This window comes from Platichthys flesus, chromosome 20 (assembly GCF_949316205.1).
Source record: "Platichthys flesus chromosome 20, fPlaFle2.1, whole genome shotgun sequence".
In the NCBI taxonomy this organism is placed as follows: Eukaryota; Metazoa; Chordata; class Actinopteri; order Pleuronectiformes; family Pleuronectidae; genus Platichthys; species Platichthys flesus.
The window spans coordinates 20,089,242-20,105,742 of record NC_084964.1 but is presented as its reverse complement, the minus strand read 5'-3'; the positions used below and the strand labels follow the sequence as shown (position 1 = coordinate 20,105,742).

The 16,501-nt window shown below is 46.7% G+C and overlaps 1 protein-coding gene across 1 annotated transcript in view; it reads right to left on the bottom strand.

Moving 5' to 3' along the window:
- Positions 1-16,255, bottom strand: part of rnf213b (ring finger protein 213b) — a 29,106-nt gene extending 12,851 nt beyond the window's left edge. Inside the window, exons 1-30 of the mRNA XM_062413709.1 lie at positions 15,992-16,255; positions 14,507-14,645; positions 13,675-14,402; positions 13,445-13,600; positions 12,643-12,812; positions 12,271-12,554; positions 11,947-12,185; positions 11,244-11,450; positions 10,954-11,167; positions 10,809-10,864; positions 10,566-10,731; positions 10,343-10,492; positions 10,003-10,101; positions 9,771-9,899; positions 9,492-9,657; positions 9,239-9,406; positions 9,004-9,153; positions 8,281-8,912; positions 8,027-8,186; positions 7,722-7,939; positions 7,498-7,641; positions 7,260-7,412; positions 5,866-7,159; positions 5,159-5,343; positions 4,933-5,079; positions 905-4,705; positions 671-807; positions 493-591; positions 293-405; positions 70-183 (exon numbers count right to left, since the gene is read on the bottom strand). Coding sequence (XP_062269693.1) covers positions 70-183; positions 293-405; positions 493-591; positions 671-807; positions 905-4,705; positions 4,933-5,079; positions 5,159-5,343; positions 5,866-7,159; positions 7,260-7,412; positions 7,498-7,641; positions 7,722-7,939; positions 8,027-8,186; positions 8,281-8,912; positions 9,004-9,153; positions 9,239-9,406; positions 9,492-9,657; positions 9,771-9,899; positions 10,003-10,101; positions 10,343-10,492; positions 10,566-10,731; positions 10,809-10,864; positions 10,954-11,167; positions 11,244-11,450; positions 11,947-12,185; positions 12,271-12,554; positions 12,643-12,812; positions 13,445-13,600; positions 13,675-14,402; positions 14,507-14,599 — 10,372 coding nt within the window. The 5' untranslated portion in view covers positions 14,600-14,645; positions 15,992-16,255. The remainder of the gene's footprint in view (positions 1-69; positions 184-292; positions 406-492; positions 592-670; positions 808-904; positions 4,706-4,932; positions 5,080-5,158; positions 5,344-5,865; positions 7,160-7,259; positions 7,413-7,497; positions 7,642-7,721; positions 7,940-8,026; positions 8,187-8,280; positions 8,913-9,003; positions 9,154-9,238; positions 9,407-9,491; positions 9,658-9,770; positions 9,900-10,002; positions 10,102-10,342; positions 10,493-10,565; positions 10,732-10,808; positions 10,865-10,953; positions 11,168-11,243; positions 11,451-11,946; positions 12,186-12,270; positions 12,555-12,642; positions 12,813-13,444; positions 13,601-13,674; positions 14,403-14,506; positions 14,646-15,991) is intronic.
- Positions 16,256-16,501: the final 246 nt, after the last annotated feature.

Here is a 16,501-nt window from a genome sequence, read left to right as displayed (position 1 = left end):
TAAACTGCGTTGTTTCCTTGTTGTGATGTAGAAAGTACTTTAATTTACAGGAGGAGGGACAGTTACTACCTGACAGTGCAGGTTTGAGCAGGTTGCTGATGAGAGTTCCACAGAAAACCATCAGGTTTAGGCTCATGTCCTGTGAATCCCTCAGGTCATCGATATGCACCGACTGCCACACGCCTTGGAGACAAAAGGACAGAACATGGCTGAAGTCTTATCAAACCTTATGGAGGATTCAGTCGGTAAATAAGCGTATCACAGAAATGATCAGAATCCTCTTCACACTCACCTCCTTGGAAACCGATGTACTGAGACTGACTTGTGATCCTCGAAACCTTTACAATAAAAATCACCAAACCAGTCTGATCTTCCAGTGACATCAGGTAATTCATGACGCAGTATCTGTAGGTGGAGTGAATCATACACATGTTGGAAATCTCTGGAATTTGAACATATATAATCAGATCTGCTCAGGGTATCGAGCCCTACTTTGCTGATGCTATGAGCTCGTCGCTGCAGTGGGATTCCTCCAGGTCCATCTGAATCAACAGGAGGTAAGGAGAGTGGCCGACATCTTGCAGGAAGCCCCTGGGACAGACGGAGAAAGATAAATAACAGAACTAACTGAGATAGAAAGCTGTGCTGCTGTCATTTGAGCAGTCGCTACCGTATGGTGTTGCAGAAGGAGACTTCAGTGTCAAACTGGTGGAGCGAGAGCAGGAGGATCTTCTCCATTTGCAGTCCGAGGGCCCTGGCTACCACCTTGACATCCGATCTGGTGAATAAGCTAGAGAACGTAGTTACCTGCACCAAGCAACAGAGTTGTTAGTGATGTCAACGATTTATAAAGATTGTAGAGAAAGTGATGAAAACCAAACTGGATCAGTGCCCTTTGGCCTACCTCTAGAAACCTGGTGGATCGCTGGGTCTGGCTCAGGCAGTTTTCCAGGAAGTCTCGGAGTGAGTGGTGATGTTGCTTCTGGAAGTACATCCTCTGGAGTTTCTCCCTCTCGTGCTTTGCTAAATCAGAATACTTGAGCCTCACCACAGCATCGGGGGTGGCGCAGTTCAACAAGAGGCATTTGGCTAAATCGAAGACTTCTTCCTCATCATCAGCAGCAGCAGACCCAACACTGTTTTCTGACTCCATCATCTCCACCTCCTCAGACATCTCTTTGGTCTCATCTTGGCACATCTCAGTGGAATCATCATCATTCTGTTCAACCAACTCAGCTTCTTGCTCTTTCCCAGAGACTTCAGTGTCCATTGCATCAGTTGCATCATCGGCTGCCTCTATCAGTCCATTAGGACTTGACTCAATGGTTTCATTTAGCTTGTCTTCTTCCAATGAGTCTCTGTTTTCATCCTGTCTTCCTGGACTGTCTCCTACTTTGTGTGCTCTCCGTTCAAGTGCCTGCAAGAGAGCGCTGGCACAGGCGTCGCCGTGGAAGCCAACAAAAATGTCAGACAGCATGAAATCCTCTGTGGCCTCACCGGAGAACGCCTTCACCCATTCCTTCAGTTTGTGCAGAGCCCTGTGCTGCCATGGTTCCAGGTCAGTACTGCGATCCAGTCTGTGTTTTTCCAGTCTGTTGATGAGCGGCACAGGGAATAGCTCGTAGACCTTCTTCTGGTCCTCCACAACCACAAGTCGGAAGTTTGTGTGGACACGACATTTAACTCTGTGGGAACCAAGACCTAGATCGACGTATCGTTGATTACTGAGGTAAACATAGTACTGATTCAGAGCGTCGTACAGACTCTCATAGAGGTTTTGCATGTTGAGCAGGATGACGGTGCGACCAGTCTCCATGCATATTTTCACTTGGTTCACATTTCTGCAGATTTGGGCATATTCCTGGTCCTTTGGAAATCCTGAGCCGAAGATGATTTCAGGCTGTGTAGAGTTTCCTTTGGCAAAGACTTGTTGCTGGAGGATGTGGAGAGCTGCATTGTTGGTGGTCAGCAGAAGAAGGTAACGGCTCTCCAGATCCGTGTCATGATCAAGATTCTTCTTCACCATTTGCAAGGTGCTCGGTCTGGGGATCTCTGTGAGGTTTTGGAGAACCTCTTGGAAAAATACCACAGGGTCAAAACCCTCTGGCTGACCACTGAAGTTACACAAGATGGCCTCCACCAACTGTGCACCATCCGGCTCCTGCTGGGTGGATTTGACTGTGGCAAAGAGCATCTTGACGAGGCTGTAATAGTCCCTGAGACCAAAGAACTGATTCTTTGAGGTCTTGTTGCAGATGCTCAGGAATGCCTTCGCGAGAGGTTCGAAGAGGTGCGTGATTTTCAGAAGAATTTGTTTGGAGGATGAACAGATTCCTTTGGCAGTTTTCACAAGTTCCTCCTCACTTGGATCCCATCTGGACACAAATATTCCTCTGTTCATCTTCGCTGGGTCGAGAGCCCAGTTGGAGATGCCAACAAAGCCAACCTTCATGTGTGGATCTGGTTTGTCATTGTCAATGCATCCATCCTCCAAAAGAGGATGAAGGGTCTTCAGGGGCATCTGAGGGGAATCTTCTGCTAGTCCAATCTCATCCAGCACCACCACTGATACATACTCCTCCATGTTTTTGTCCTTCTGAAAGCGGGCACAGTTCCTGAATGTCCCGATGATGCCCTCTGGACTGGAGTGAGGACTGCATTGGAAGGAGACCATGTGAACCTGCTTGAGCTTCTTGAATAGGTCACTGTGGGAGTTCTGGCCCTGCATGGCATCAGCAACCACTGTCTTTGCGAGCGACTTCGAGCTGCCCGGCTTACCAACCAGAAAGAGTGGGATCCTGAGTTCAATGCAAACCACCATGAGAAACACATTCTCTTTGAGTGCAATGTTTTTTGCGATGGTCTCCCTTGTCTTGATGTTCTCTAGGAAGAAGTTCTGACAGGAGGAAATCTCCTCCTGCAAGGTTGTTGAGGAGCAGAGAGGTTCTGGAAAGTACTGACATATGACATCCAGGTACGTCCCTTTGGCCACCAGAGACGGGTAATAGCAAACACCAACTGCAAGAATCAGGCACTTCAGGGTTATCTCAATGTCACTGTGATGAAAGCAGTTGTTGAACAGGAGCTCACGATGCTGGTAAAACCAAACCAGCACCTTCATGGACCTCTCCACATCCCTGAGGCTCACAAAACTGCACTCGTTTTTCCGGCTTCTCATGTATTTCTGGGAGGCGGCCAGCACATTGGAAATTACATTCTTCCAGGTCGCTGGCAAAGAATGGTCGGCAACTCTCTTCTGGACAATCTGTCTGATGTAGGAAAGTTCAGTAGAATCACTCAGCTGACCAAAGTCCCACACCAAAGACACCATGCTTGGTGGCAAAGGATGAACCCTGTACACCAGCTGCCTCAGAGGGACTTTGCCAAGGCGGTCTTCTGTTTGATCCGCCTTCACCCTGTAGCCTAACCCTGCCCGTTCCAAACGCTCCACCATTTCAGGCGAGTGCTTCCTGTAGGGATTGCAAGCAGCTATAATCTTTAAGCCACTGCCGGCTCTCAGAGGATTCCCTTTCACCGATTGGTCACACAGGATTTCCTTGATGGCAAAAATGGCCTCTGTGGTGTTCGCTTCATCAAAGAACAAAATGGTGTCCAGGTGGTGCATTTTGCTGTTCTGCTCAGCGAGTTTCTCTGCCTCCCTCACCTTTCTGTAGATCATCTCTGCTGTGGTGCCACCGTGCACCTTGACAAGTACCATGTTCTCCATCGGTCTCCCCTCTCTCTGAAGAGCACAGAGGAATCGGACTAATCTGGTTTTTCCACAGCCAGTCTCTCCCATGATGACAACTGGAATTCCACATCGGAATCTCATGTTTATGGCCAACATCTTCATCACGTTGTCAGCAGTAAGCTCGTATGTTGGATCTGGATCAAATCTGGGGTCCGTCATTCCTTTCTTTGCACCAACAACAAATGAGAGCCTCTTGATTTTGTCTTGTCGGGGCAGCTGATCAAAGTCCTCGGTGAGAGAGATCTGTTGCCGCTCCAAACCGTCAAAAAGGTGTTGTGACATCACATCCTCTATCAGGACCTGGTTGCTGTGAGGATCAACTGCACAGAGTGTGTTACGCAACTTCTTCACATTAAAGCCAAGGAAAGACATCGAGAATCTGTCTGCATTAAAGAAAATGTATGGATGTGACTCATTTTCCCATCGCTTACGAATCATCAGACGGACAAGAAGGTCGTCACCGGAGCTGCTTTCAACGTGCAGCGTAGGGCTTTGATCAGATGTGTTCAGAGAAGGGGAGGCAAAATCTCTGGCCATTAGAATCATGAACTTCACAATGAAGCCCTTGAAACCAGGCAGATGGTCACCAAGGAAGTCTGGATCACAGAAAATGGAGTTCTCACAGTCTTTTAGCTGCACGTTGAGGAACCAGGAGAAGTTCTTCAGCTCAGCCCAAGAAGGATCTTTCATTCCACAGTGGAGCAGGAAGTGTTTGAGACAATCAAGCGGATCCCCCTGTCTGGATCCTTTCTTGTAGGTAACACGATCCAGGTTCTGACGGCTGTTGTAAAGTTTTAAGTATAGATAAGGTCTTTGAATCCCTTCACTGAGAAACTCCTGCTCATCCATGAGTGGATCGAGGGTGAAAACACTTTGTTTTGCCAGCAGCTGCGTCACCTCTCTTGGAGGCCGACAGTTGATCGTAGGCAAGACGTCCAGAAGTCCAAGGCTCTTCTGTAGGAACAAAGTCAACACACACATTATTCAAATATATCAAATATGAAATCATTTGGATTCCGAGTTGTTTCAAAAAAATAGCTTGACATTTATAGGGTTAGGGTTTTTCACAAAGTGACAAAGTTTAAAATGTCTAGTTTGACATCTGAAGACACACCAAATCACATTTGAAAACACTGACACGCATACTGAAAAGGAGTTAGGATCTGAAAACGACATTCTACCTCTTTAGTCTGGCTTTGTGTTGACGTCTTCAGGACCTCAACCATCACGAGGTGAGTCACATTCCTTCTCCACAGCATCCCATGACTTCCACTCAAACAGCCCAGAACCAGCAGATGGAAAAGCAGCTCCTCCAGGCCCGAGCGAACCTGACAGGTATCGAACACAGACTCTTTAGCACAACTGCCACAACCAGTTCTCGGCAGAGATGAAGGAGTGAATACTTACTCCAGCTATGTCGATGTGCAGAAGGACGGGGTCCTGCTCTCTCAATGAGGCCAGCTCCTCTGATAGACTCTTAATCAACAGGTCGATATCGACACGCGGCTCAATCAGTCGGATCCTGATGTGTTTGGTGTGAGGAGATCTCTGCTGGAACTTCTCAAACAAGCGATTCACATACAGGGATTTACCTAATGACAGACACAGAGATCCATTCTGTCAAGAAATTAAATAACATTGATATTGAAAAATTAAACCGCCTCAGTAAACATGACATTTTTGCCCTTGTGGATCGTATACAGTTTTAAGGTCTTTGCCCACCAAGTCACGTTTATTTATTTAAATGACCACGTTTGATTCTCATCTGTCAAAGTCCTTTCAGAGAGACGTTTGAGTTGTTCAGGATCCACTAGATCACAGAAAGTTGTTTTCCTCTTTTTTTTAACGTTTGGTCTCAGAGCTGGTATCGAATCAAACTGAACCAGTGACGTCCTGAAACAGACTTGGAAGCAACGGGAATGATTTCAAAACTTGATAAGAAGAAGAAATTCTCCTTTTTAGAAACATAAAAGACTTCAGACTATTTCAAGGTTTTTATTGGATGATGGATTGAAAAAAGCTTACGAAAAATATAGACTTGGTGTGACAAGACCTCAAGTGTTGCAAATTCTATTCTCTATTCATGATGGTTTACCGATCAGGGTTATCCTTACCAACTGCAGGGCGCAGAGAGGACACCATCCAGACCGACAGCTGATCTGGAGAAACCTGTGCCACAGGGTTTTGTGGGGGTGTGTTTTGTGTGAAGTGGTGATGCAGATATTTCCTGGCATTATGTGACGTTGGACTCACGGCAGCTTGTACTTTTTCATTGCTGAAGAAAGACGGCACGTATCTGTGTTGGTGCACAACAGGACTGACGATGACCAAGCGGTAATGTGGGCTGGCACTTCTCTCCAGGGCGTCAAAGAGGTCCCCCAACGCCACACTCACATCATATCCCAGCAGCCCTGGATCCACAAGACTATATATCTTCTGACAGCTTGGTTTGGATCCTTGGCCGAGCGCCCGGCGGAGGAAGATCTCCACCTCCTCCTCTGTGGTCTCCTCTCTGCAGACCAGAACCTCGTCAGCTGACGGCAGAGGCTGCTCTGGACTCTCCATGTAGAACGACAGGACAGTGGTAAGAACCTCTGCGCTGGGACAGAGCAAGAGATTGGGCTTTCCCTCCTGGAGAACCGGTGGTAGGTTCCTGATCATGTGTTGCTGGTTCATCTCAGAGAGGCACAAGAGGAATTGGGCCAGAGTGGAGATGTCCAAGTACTCACTGAGATACCGAGACTGGTCTTTCTTAAATAGTCTCCAGAGGTTTTCCAGACTATCCTCGTCGTGGTCATCATCACATTTCATCACACAGTCATCTTCATCCATTGAGGAAAACTCCATCAAATCACGAGTCTCGTCTTCGTCCTCTTCAGTGTGTCCTGGTGAATCTGGTGTTAAGTCTGACGGTATGAGGTGTTGATCTTCATCATCTGACCCAGACTCTTCTGATTCATCATATTCTGACATCAGACCTACTGCCTCTCTGTGAGCGACTCTCACATCAGTTAGAGTGCACTGGGGCTTTATGGGGAAAAGTAAATACCACAGTTGTTGAGGAGCTGCCGCCCGCTGCTGACACACTTTGTGTATCCAGTAGCACAGGTACACAATCTGCTCTGACGTGTAGTGGTTCAGCAAGCTGAACTTTGAGCGCATGTCGCAGATGAAGGAACTCCATTCTTTTTGACAGCTCTCCATAGAGTGAGCCAGTGTCTGTAGCTGCTCCGTCAGCTCCCCAGAGTAAACTATCTCTTTGCTCCCCAGGGACCAGAAGGTGACAGTGATGCACGGCTGCTGTTGTGGACAGCACTGGACCTCGGCATGCCATTCTCTGAAGAGCATGTTGCCAGATGTTTGCATCTGGAGAAGGATGGTGCCGAGTCTCTGAACGCCTTCGAAAACCTAAAGGACACGTGGACAGAAGTGCAGGAGTTCATTTCCACATGTTAACATGACCCTCAAAGGGTAAGAGGTATAGATGATGGATGTAAACGCCACTGACCTCAGTGAACCTGTTGACCTGTTCTCTGCCGTGCTCTCCTTTAGACGACATGAGCATCAGTTTGTTCTGCAGCTCCAGCAGCTCCTCCAGCTTGTAGCTCTTCTCCTCTCTGTCGCTGGTCACTTTGACCTGCACCATGTTTTGAAGACATCTCTGCAAACCAGTAGAAAGCGGAGAAAGTAAAGTTCTGTATCTCTATCTCTTTGACTCATCTTTTAATGGTGGAGTTCTCACTCACCCTCTCAGTGTTTCCATCAGACCAGCCGATGTGATAGACCCCATGTGCATTAACAGAAGAAGCCAGGGAAAGAGAGGACTGCTCCACTGAGCCGTGGGTCTCCTTCAGGTCTTTTAACCAGCTCAGCAATCGAGTAGATTCTTTCTGAAAAAAAAAAAAAACTGTCACGACGCCACAGCAAAATTAAATTAATGTGCCCTCACCGATAATGGAGAAATAAATACCAATTTGTCCGGTAGCTTCTCATCTCGATTCTGGGTGTCCCACACCAGCTGAGCACACTTCATGAACTCGTCAAAGCCAGCATGAGGGGGGAGGTGGTAGAGCAGGGGTGAGTAGCCCATCACTGCATCATGGAAACAGGCCACCTGGTCGATCTCGGTGTCATTCTCTCCAGCAGATATGGAAGCCAACTCCACGTAAACCTTCACATCGCTCATATCTAACGAGAGGACAGAAATATGAGCATCTCCTGCCAGATCCCAGGACAGTTTGTGTTTCTGCATCAATGTGGAGACTCTTCTTTTACCTTTGAGGTTTGTTTTGACCCAGGTGACCAGCGTCTGGCTCGCTAGAAACTCCTCCAGACACAGAGTGTTCTGCTTGGTGACTGTGGAGAGCTGCTGTTTGGCTCTAAACAGGTCCTCAGTGAGAGATCCCAGAGGCCTCTGCTTAAAGGCGTCTTCTCCCTTTTAAATAATTAGGCATATCAGACCTTCAGAGACCAAGTGAAAATCGTAAATACTTGAAATCAAATGCAGCACAAGATAATAAGACAGTTACCAGCTGGCTGAGGTTCTGAATTTGTGCAAAGTTTCCAGAAAGCTTCATCTTTTCAGCTATTTTCAGCATCGCACCGGCTGCGGCCGCTGCCCCGTGGAGCTGAGAATACTCCCGGATCTGAGCGAGCCTCGTCTCCACCCAGTTCTCCACCGGTCGGAACTGTCTGAGTTCACAAAACATCTCTGACATCAGACTCAGCTCCTTCTCCATTAGCCTCCCGTCTCCTTGATCGCCAGACTCCAACAGAACCTGATCAAGCTGCTCGAGCGTGACGTCTGCACCCGCAATGCTGACGCCAAGCTGCAGGAACTCGGTCAGCAGCGGATTCCAGATCTGTTCACAGACCTGTGTTAGGGTAACTGCAATGGGAGCTGAGGAGGGTCGCCTCGCCGAAGCTAAGTTCGCAGCCCCCTTCACCCAGTAAGAGAGGACCAGGTTGCTCTGATGCAGTTTGTGCATCTCGTGGCTCATTTTCAACACATTCAGACTGATGTGGTACCAGAGGACATGGGGAGGACCCGTCTTCTTCACAGTCCCTTCAGCATCGAGAGACTGAACCAGCACCAGTTTGTTCAGGCTGATGTTCTGAAGATCTGCGCTGTGCTGCTCCTCAAGAGTCGACATCTCAGGAACTGGTGGAATAAGAAACACGTTACTCAGCCCAACCAAACCAAACCCAAAAGCCCATTATGTCTAATGTAGAGTAATTCTGCTCAAACTAACCTGTGATGCTTTCTTTAACCTTTGCTATCATCTTAATCAGTGTGTCCATCTGCTGTTTCCGCTGCATGAAAGAGTTCAAATCCTTCTCTCTCTCAGCCAGAACATCACCTGCATCGATAGGAACGCTTCCAGCTGTGGAATGTTTCTTGTCTGTGGGAAGATATTAATGTTAGATATTAAATATAGCTAACAAAGTAATCCAGGAAGGAAGTTTGAAGCTGATGAAGGTTCATACACTGCAGGTAGAGTTTCTTAAACTGCTCTTTATGTTTCAGGCAGGTCTGCAGGTGTCCCAGCGCCACGTGTCCTTGAAGCACAGACTCCATCAGAGATCCAACTGCAACCACACAGCTGTGGACGACCTGCCCTGCGGAGTCATCCACCCGGATCGACTTCCATTCCCCTGGGCCAAGACAACAACACTGGTCTTTACACAAGCTTGAGAAGATAGGAAACAAGTTAGAACAATGAAATATGGACTGAGGTACCGTTTAAAAGCAGGTGGCTCATGGCCGACTGAGAATCCAGCAGCTGGAGCACAGGGTCGTCTCTGAACCGAGCTGCGGACTCGACCACGACAGCAGACAGGATGACCATCGGAACCTCCTTCACCTTTGAGCTGAGACTGCGCATCAGGTCTCCGGCATGGCCTCCCTAAAAACCAAAAGCAAGGGTACGTAAAATGAATAAGCTCTCAAATTAAAATGTTCTTGGAAGAAGAGGAGGAAAAGCAACGCTCTGAGGAGGAGGTCTACTCTGAACGGCACCTGGCAGATTGTCTTGATGGCTGACTGACACATCTCATCGAAACACGTCTGCACCTCAGTGTGGCTGCTCCTCACAGCCGATGCCGGTGGATCAACGCAGCACAGCAGAACTTTAGCCTCATCCCTTGCCTGTGAAGATGCTCAGCTCAGATGTGTTGTACAATAAACCTTGTTTGACTCTGACCTCAGATAAAGACATCGACTTCACACTGAACAACACAGACCCACTCACCACGGAGATCCTTTTCCTCAGCTCTTTTCTCAGGCTCTGAGTCCATCGGGAGGAAACCTCTTCAATGGAGCATTCCACTTTGAAGAGTGCGTCCCACAGCTGGTGATACAACACAGACTCTGGTACATTCACTCAGTTTATATTAACACTGCTTCACCTGCATGGTTCATCAGTTCACTGTAAACTGAATCCATCATCTTTTTCTTGCAGCAAGAAACAAAACGTAATTAAATCCAGGAGACAAGAGTTTAAACTCTTATATTTCTTTAGTAAACTCTGGTAAGTTGAATGATGATGAGCTTCCATATACCACTGACAGTAATTCTGATTCCCCGTGTACCTCAATTTCCTTTGGGTAGCTGAGAGCTTTATTTGGCGCCATCAGGTCTTTTTTCAGCAGCTCCTCTCGCCACTCATGGATTCGCTGGTGCACGGCACCAAGCGTCTTCGAGAGCTTCAGCTTGAAGGTCTCCAACGTCTCATCTTCAGACTGAGAGACAAAAAACGTTGAGTTACACTGAAGTATTGAAGAAGTTACGGATTATAAAAAAAGAGATCATCACCTTATTTCTCTGTGCAGTGTCCAAAACCTCGGCCAGTCTCAGGACGAGCTGGTGGGACAGGACCGCCGCCTGGAACCACGGGACCAGTTTCACCATCATGCACGTGCTCCTCGCCACGCTGATGCTGCTCATGAAGGCCGCGCCCACGTTTCCAGATTCAATCAATCTGCAGACGAAGAGGAAAAGCTGCAGGGAAAGAAGCCAGGGTGCATCGGTCTGTAAGAAGGTTTCACCTGCTCTTACCTGTCCTTCTCTTTGTCCACCATCAGCAGAATATGGCTCAACGTTTTCTGAGTGTTCTGCATGTAGAAAAGACAAAGATCACCACAAAGGGTCATTTTAAAGAGAAGACAACGTTATTTTAAATGTTATTCGTTGGTTTCTTCACCTTCACGGTCTCCTGTAGTCTGTTGTTATCCCTCGTCTCTTCACATCTTCGGAGTCTGTACAGCAGACTCTGGATCAGGTGCTCTGCATGTATCCCTGTCAGGTCCGAGAATTCAGGAAGGTCCCCCAAGGCGAAGAGTGACAGCCAGCCAATCAGGAGCTGAGGCATCTCTTCAGCCAATGATAAGCGTGACTGTGTCAAATCCATCATCCTCCTGAGGGAAAGAAGTGTTATGAAGACTCACGTCATTCACTCATGAAGAAGGAAAGCTGAGGGGAAGATAGAGTCACCTTCTTTTGTCGGGGTAGGACTGGATCTTCTCTCTGAACTGTGTGAAGCCGACGCCCTCCAGTCCGGACCACTGCTCCTCCTCGACGGCTGGACCCACTTTGGAGGCGGCGGCTCCCGACTGTCTGAGCCTGAAGAGCAGAGGAATGAGCAGGACGAGCTCTGACACCAGGAGCTGAGAGCAGAGGTTCATCAGACCCAACACGGTACTGAGGGGGGGGAACAGAGAGAAGACAAGGTCGAATCATCAGTGACCAAGATCAACACAAACTTTATCACTTTATAAGTTGTTAACATTCCACAGCGTCAGGCAGGTTCCTCCCCGGAGAGGTCGCCCGTCCATCACAGGGACCCCACTTTCTGTTTGGTCCATGTCCCATTTGCTAACATGGAGGAGGCTGGGGTTTATGACCTAAAATGCAGTCAGCCACCTGAGGGCAATCGAGCGCTTTGGCTTCAGTCCTTGGAGCTGTTAGGGTTAGGGTTACCTAGGGTTAGCTAACCCTAGTTAACCCTAGTTAGCTAACCCTAGGTAACCCTAACCCTAACCCTTTAAATATAGTCTTCATTTTGAACCCAGAACACATTCTCCTCAGTTTGTGGTTGATGCTTTTCACAACTTTAAACACATTTAGGAAAATAGAATCCACTGAATCTATCATTTATTTATCAGCTGTGGTGAACAACCTTCTTAATGCAACTTACTGCTGTGGGTTTGGGAAAGATGTGAGCAGCCCGTCCAGGTTTGTCTTCTCCATCGCCGGCTCTGAAGACATCATGACACACAGCTCCTCCCAACATTTCACTCCGAGATCGATACTGCAGCTTCTGGTCACAGTGAAAACCGACAGGCCCAGAACCAGAGGACTGGTGCCGCCGCGGCCTCCTGGCAACTCCTCTCCTTTCAAGATCTTAACCAACATCTCTGAAATCAGCTCTGAGGTCTGCAAACAAACAACGAGTTTTGTTATAGGTGGAACATGGAGGTCAAACTCAGAGAGATGTCTTAACCCTTCTTGCTGCACCGACCTGGATCCTGGTGGGTTGTGAACTGTCGCTGAATTTCACCCTCGAATGTGCAGAACCGAGACTTGTTGTAAAATGCCTCAAGTGGTCACACAGGCTGGTGGTGCTCAGTCTGTCTGACGGAGACCAGCTCTGGAAGATCCTGTTCAGCAGCAGTTTGGCGGAGGCCAGCCAGGCATCTGACACCTCCTCACCTTTCGATCCCCTCCAGCCGACAAAGTTAAAGCCAGTTTTCCAAAAGCTTCGCCCCCCACCAACACTGATGAGGCCTTCGTAAAGGTGCAGCTCTGGATGAAACGCAGACCAGTACACCATCAGGTCAAATGAGACTGAAACCAGCAGGGAAATGCTGAGGATTAATGCTTCTTGTCTTACCTTTAAGGTTGGAGTCTCGAGGAATCAAAATGTATCTCTCGGCGTCTTCCTTTATCTCTTTTTGTCTTTGCAGGACACCATATGAATACCAGAGGTAGTGGTCTCTCTGCAGATCACTCTCCTCAAGCGAAAGAGTCGCTTCGACCAGATAGCCTTGCTGTCCTACTCCACTAAACATAACAAGATAAACATGTTAATCAGAACAGAGGGATGGAATGTGTGGTTTTGTTTGTGAACTTCAGGTAAAGAACAGGTCAAATATTAAAGGAGACACATTCTGATCATCTTCAGGTTTCATTCTCTAAAGTTCAGAAAACATTTCCTCAAACTGTCCATCGCTGCAGCTCTTCTTTTCAGCCTTCGGCTCAAACACTTGTTAGCTCCTGTCTTTTTAAGACCCCCCCTCCTGATAGAGCCCAGTCTGCTCTGATTGGTCGGCTGGTCATTAAACAACAAGAGGAACATTATCAAAACCTTATCTACCTACGACTCTGCACTGCCCTCTAGTGGATGAATAGTGGACCCTGTCCGGAGGTCGGTTACCCGGACAGGAGGCTAATCTTTAAGTTTGGTTAGCGTGGCCCAAAGCAGATACTGGGTTAATGGGATATTAATGGGACAGTGTGTAAAAAGGGGTTAAAGGACCAAACCATTCATTAGATGTTTCACAATACAAACGTGGACGATAGAAACTACTTGACGTGTAATGAACCTGTATCTGGCTTATGATGGGGAAGTATCCGTTGGTGCAGATTGCAGAATTTTTATATTTGTAAAAACACACGAGAGGAAACAAACTTACACAAAGTGCTTCACTTTGAGAGGACAATATCCTGAAGAGTGAAACAGAGCCAGCGTGTCGTGCTGTTGGTTGAATCTAAACTTCTTTTCGAGCACAGCATAGACATGGAAGGTGAACATGGGGACTCCAGGGGGCGCTCTCACTGGGCTGGAATCACTGTGCAGAGAGAGAAACACACATTTACAATCAGGTTCAACCGCTTGAGTCACAAACATCCGGGTCACACTCACCGGGAGCTCTGGGACCTTCTGGAGGTTTTATCAGTGGTTTTGTCAGCAGCCATATTGGATGCTCTCTCTCTCCTCCCGTCTCCAGACACGGCTCCGGCGTACGATACCGTTCCTGTTGGAGGTTTGGATTGTGTTTCTTGGCTGGAGCCTCCTGCAGGAGGACTCTCTTCCTTTGCAGGGTTTTGCTTCTTTGCTGAATCGGACGCTTCTGAGGCTTTGTTGTCTGGATTCTCAGGTTTCGGTATCGGAGTCTGAGCGGCGTCGTTGTCCGGCCCCGTGGGTTCAGGTGAGTTTTTGTCTCGTCCTGTCTCTGCTCCGTCAGACCCAGGTCCAGTCTTTTCTTTGATTGTGTCGTCCTGTTCGGGAGCAGCTGAGTCTGTTTGTGTTTCCTTGTCCATCTGAGCAACAACCTCAGTTTGCGTCACCTTATCTGAACCATCCGGTGTCACTGTTTGAGTCTCGACTTCCCCCGTCCTCACTTCCTTGCTCCTCGGTTGATTCTCTGGTCTCTGCTCGTTCTCTTCAGCCGGAGGATCCACATGAAGCGTCTCTACAGGAACCTCCTCTGGAGTTCGGCTGCTTGTCGTCGTCACAGCCTCCATCTTCTCTTCTTCTTCTGTGTTTTCACTCCTGGCAGCTGCTCCTGCGTTTGAGTTGTGCTTTCTCTTTCTTGGATTTCTCTTTTTCTTCTTCTCTCTGTCCTGACCTCTCCGGCTTGGACCTTGTTCCTGGGACACACAGTAACGTACAGTAAACTTGAACCCGCGACCACAAGACTGGTTTTCATTTCTTTCAGGGTTTTAAACACGATTGTTGTTTGAAACTCTTGTACCTTAGTTCCTCTCTGGGACCTTGTGGTTGCATCATCCTCCCTCCCCTTGGTTCCCCGCTGGGATCCGGGGCCCCTTCCTGCTGCCTCCTCCATCTGTCCACTTGGCCTTTAGGAGCGTCTCTGCTCCATGCTCCTGTGTCTGGATGTAAAAGTCAGTCACATCCACCATGTCTGCAAAACCTCTGTGACACTGTGCACAACCGGGCGGAAACACTTATTCTTTGGAGAGGCCTAGTGGCAGAAACTTGGACTATGGACAGAGAAGGTCTCTGGTTCGACTCCACGGAGAGACAACAAAAAGACGAACCAGGATTGACCTGTCCAAAAATCCAAGAGTCTCCCTACCCTGTCGAGTGCCCCTGAGCAAGGCACCTTACTCCCCCAACATCTGCTCCCTGTGTGCTGTACATGGTTGCTAACTGCTCTGTGTGTCCTGCACCATATGGGTCAAAAGCAGAGGTTACATTTTCCTACCTGCATGAGTGTTTCTGTGCATGAGTTTGGGACTAATAAATGGATCTTAATCTGAATCTTAATCTTCAGATAAGCTCCTCTTCCTCAGGGACTTTGACGAGTCGTAAATAACCATAAAAACCACTATGGCTGTAGATACCTGTTATGTCATCATCAATTACTCATTTGTTTTTTTATTAATTTAGACAACTTTATAATTTAGACACAGATTTTAGGGAGTTAAAAAATGAGGAGTGAGTCTCAGCTGTCAATCATGACGTCTCAGCCCATCTTTATATGATTTAATCATCAATTTAAATCAAATTTATCAGGAGCTTGAACAAACATTGACAAACATGTATCTCACATCTACTTTGATTTGATTTATTTTGGTCAAATCTGCTAACGTGGAGATTGAAGGGTTTATGACGTGTACTGCAGCCAGCCGCCAGGGGGCGATGGAGCTGTCATGTCATCCATCTTTAATCATTATTTGTGTAAACTAATATATTTGTGATGATCAATACGTCACAGGCAAGAAACCAAAGAAATTCAATTTGGAGTAAAACAAAACAGAGGAAGCAGCAAATGATCATATTTTAACAAGTGGAGCCACTAAATGTTAATAATTGACTTGGACAATAAGTTATCAATAATCCATCAATCACATTTTATTTGTATGGCCCATTTTCACAAGTTGTGTCAGGACCTAACATCCTCTGATCTGACCCTAGAAAATAAGACGATTAAAAACTGAATAAAAGTTAAAGTGACTGATTAGATCTATGACATAAGAAAAGAAAAACTATTAACGACTTGTAGTTGCTTCTATGAACATCTGAGCTGGTTTCAGACGATGACATAAATATGGTTTACTGAATTTTGATCTGTTAATGTTTCTACAAGGATCAGAACTTCACATACAGAGTTTTACTGTGTTCTCTGCACAGTGTAGTAGTACATTTGCACAGTGTAGTAGTACATCTACACTGTGTATTAGTACTTTTACAGTATAAACAGATATTCACTCACCTTCTGGTTCTCAGCTGCAGATGAAATGATCAGGAAATGTTTATAAGACCGGAGACATTAAACTGTAAGAGGACGTCCACAAATTAATCCACTCAAGTGAAACTTTCTGAATAAACTCTGTTTTGTTAAGAATGTTACAAAATTAAATTACAACATTTGACCTTAAGTTTCTTATAATCAGTTCAGGTCTTTAAATCTTCAGTTAAATTCAATAAGTAATAGATTTCTTCACTTTGTTTTAGTGAGTAATTTATTGACGGTCCCTGAACTGAGTTTCAGTTTCATTTCTCCTGGAATCGCAACAAACATGAAACTTACGCAAGAGGCGTAACTGAAATCTCGCAAATTACGTAAACTGAGGAAGTTTGTGTTGAACGCCATAAATCTGAGTTACATTTAATATATTTTTATTTTAAATAATATATACTGTTGCTTCTTTAGTTTAACTTTGTTGTACTTTACAGATGTGATGTCTAAATATATTATATTATATATTTTCACGTTTGTCTC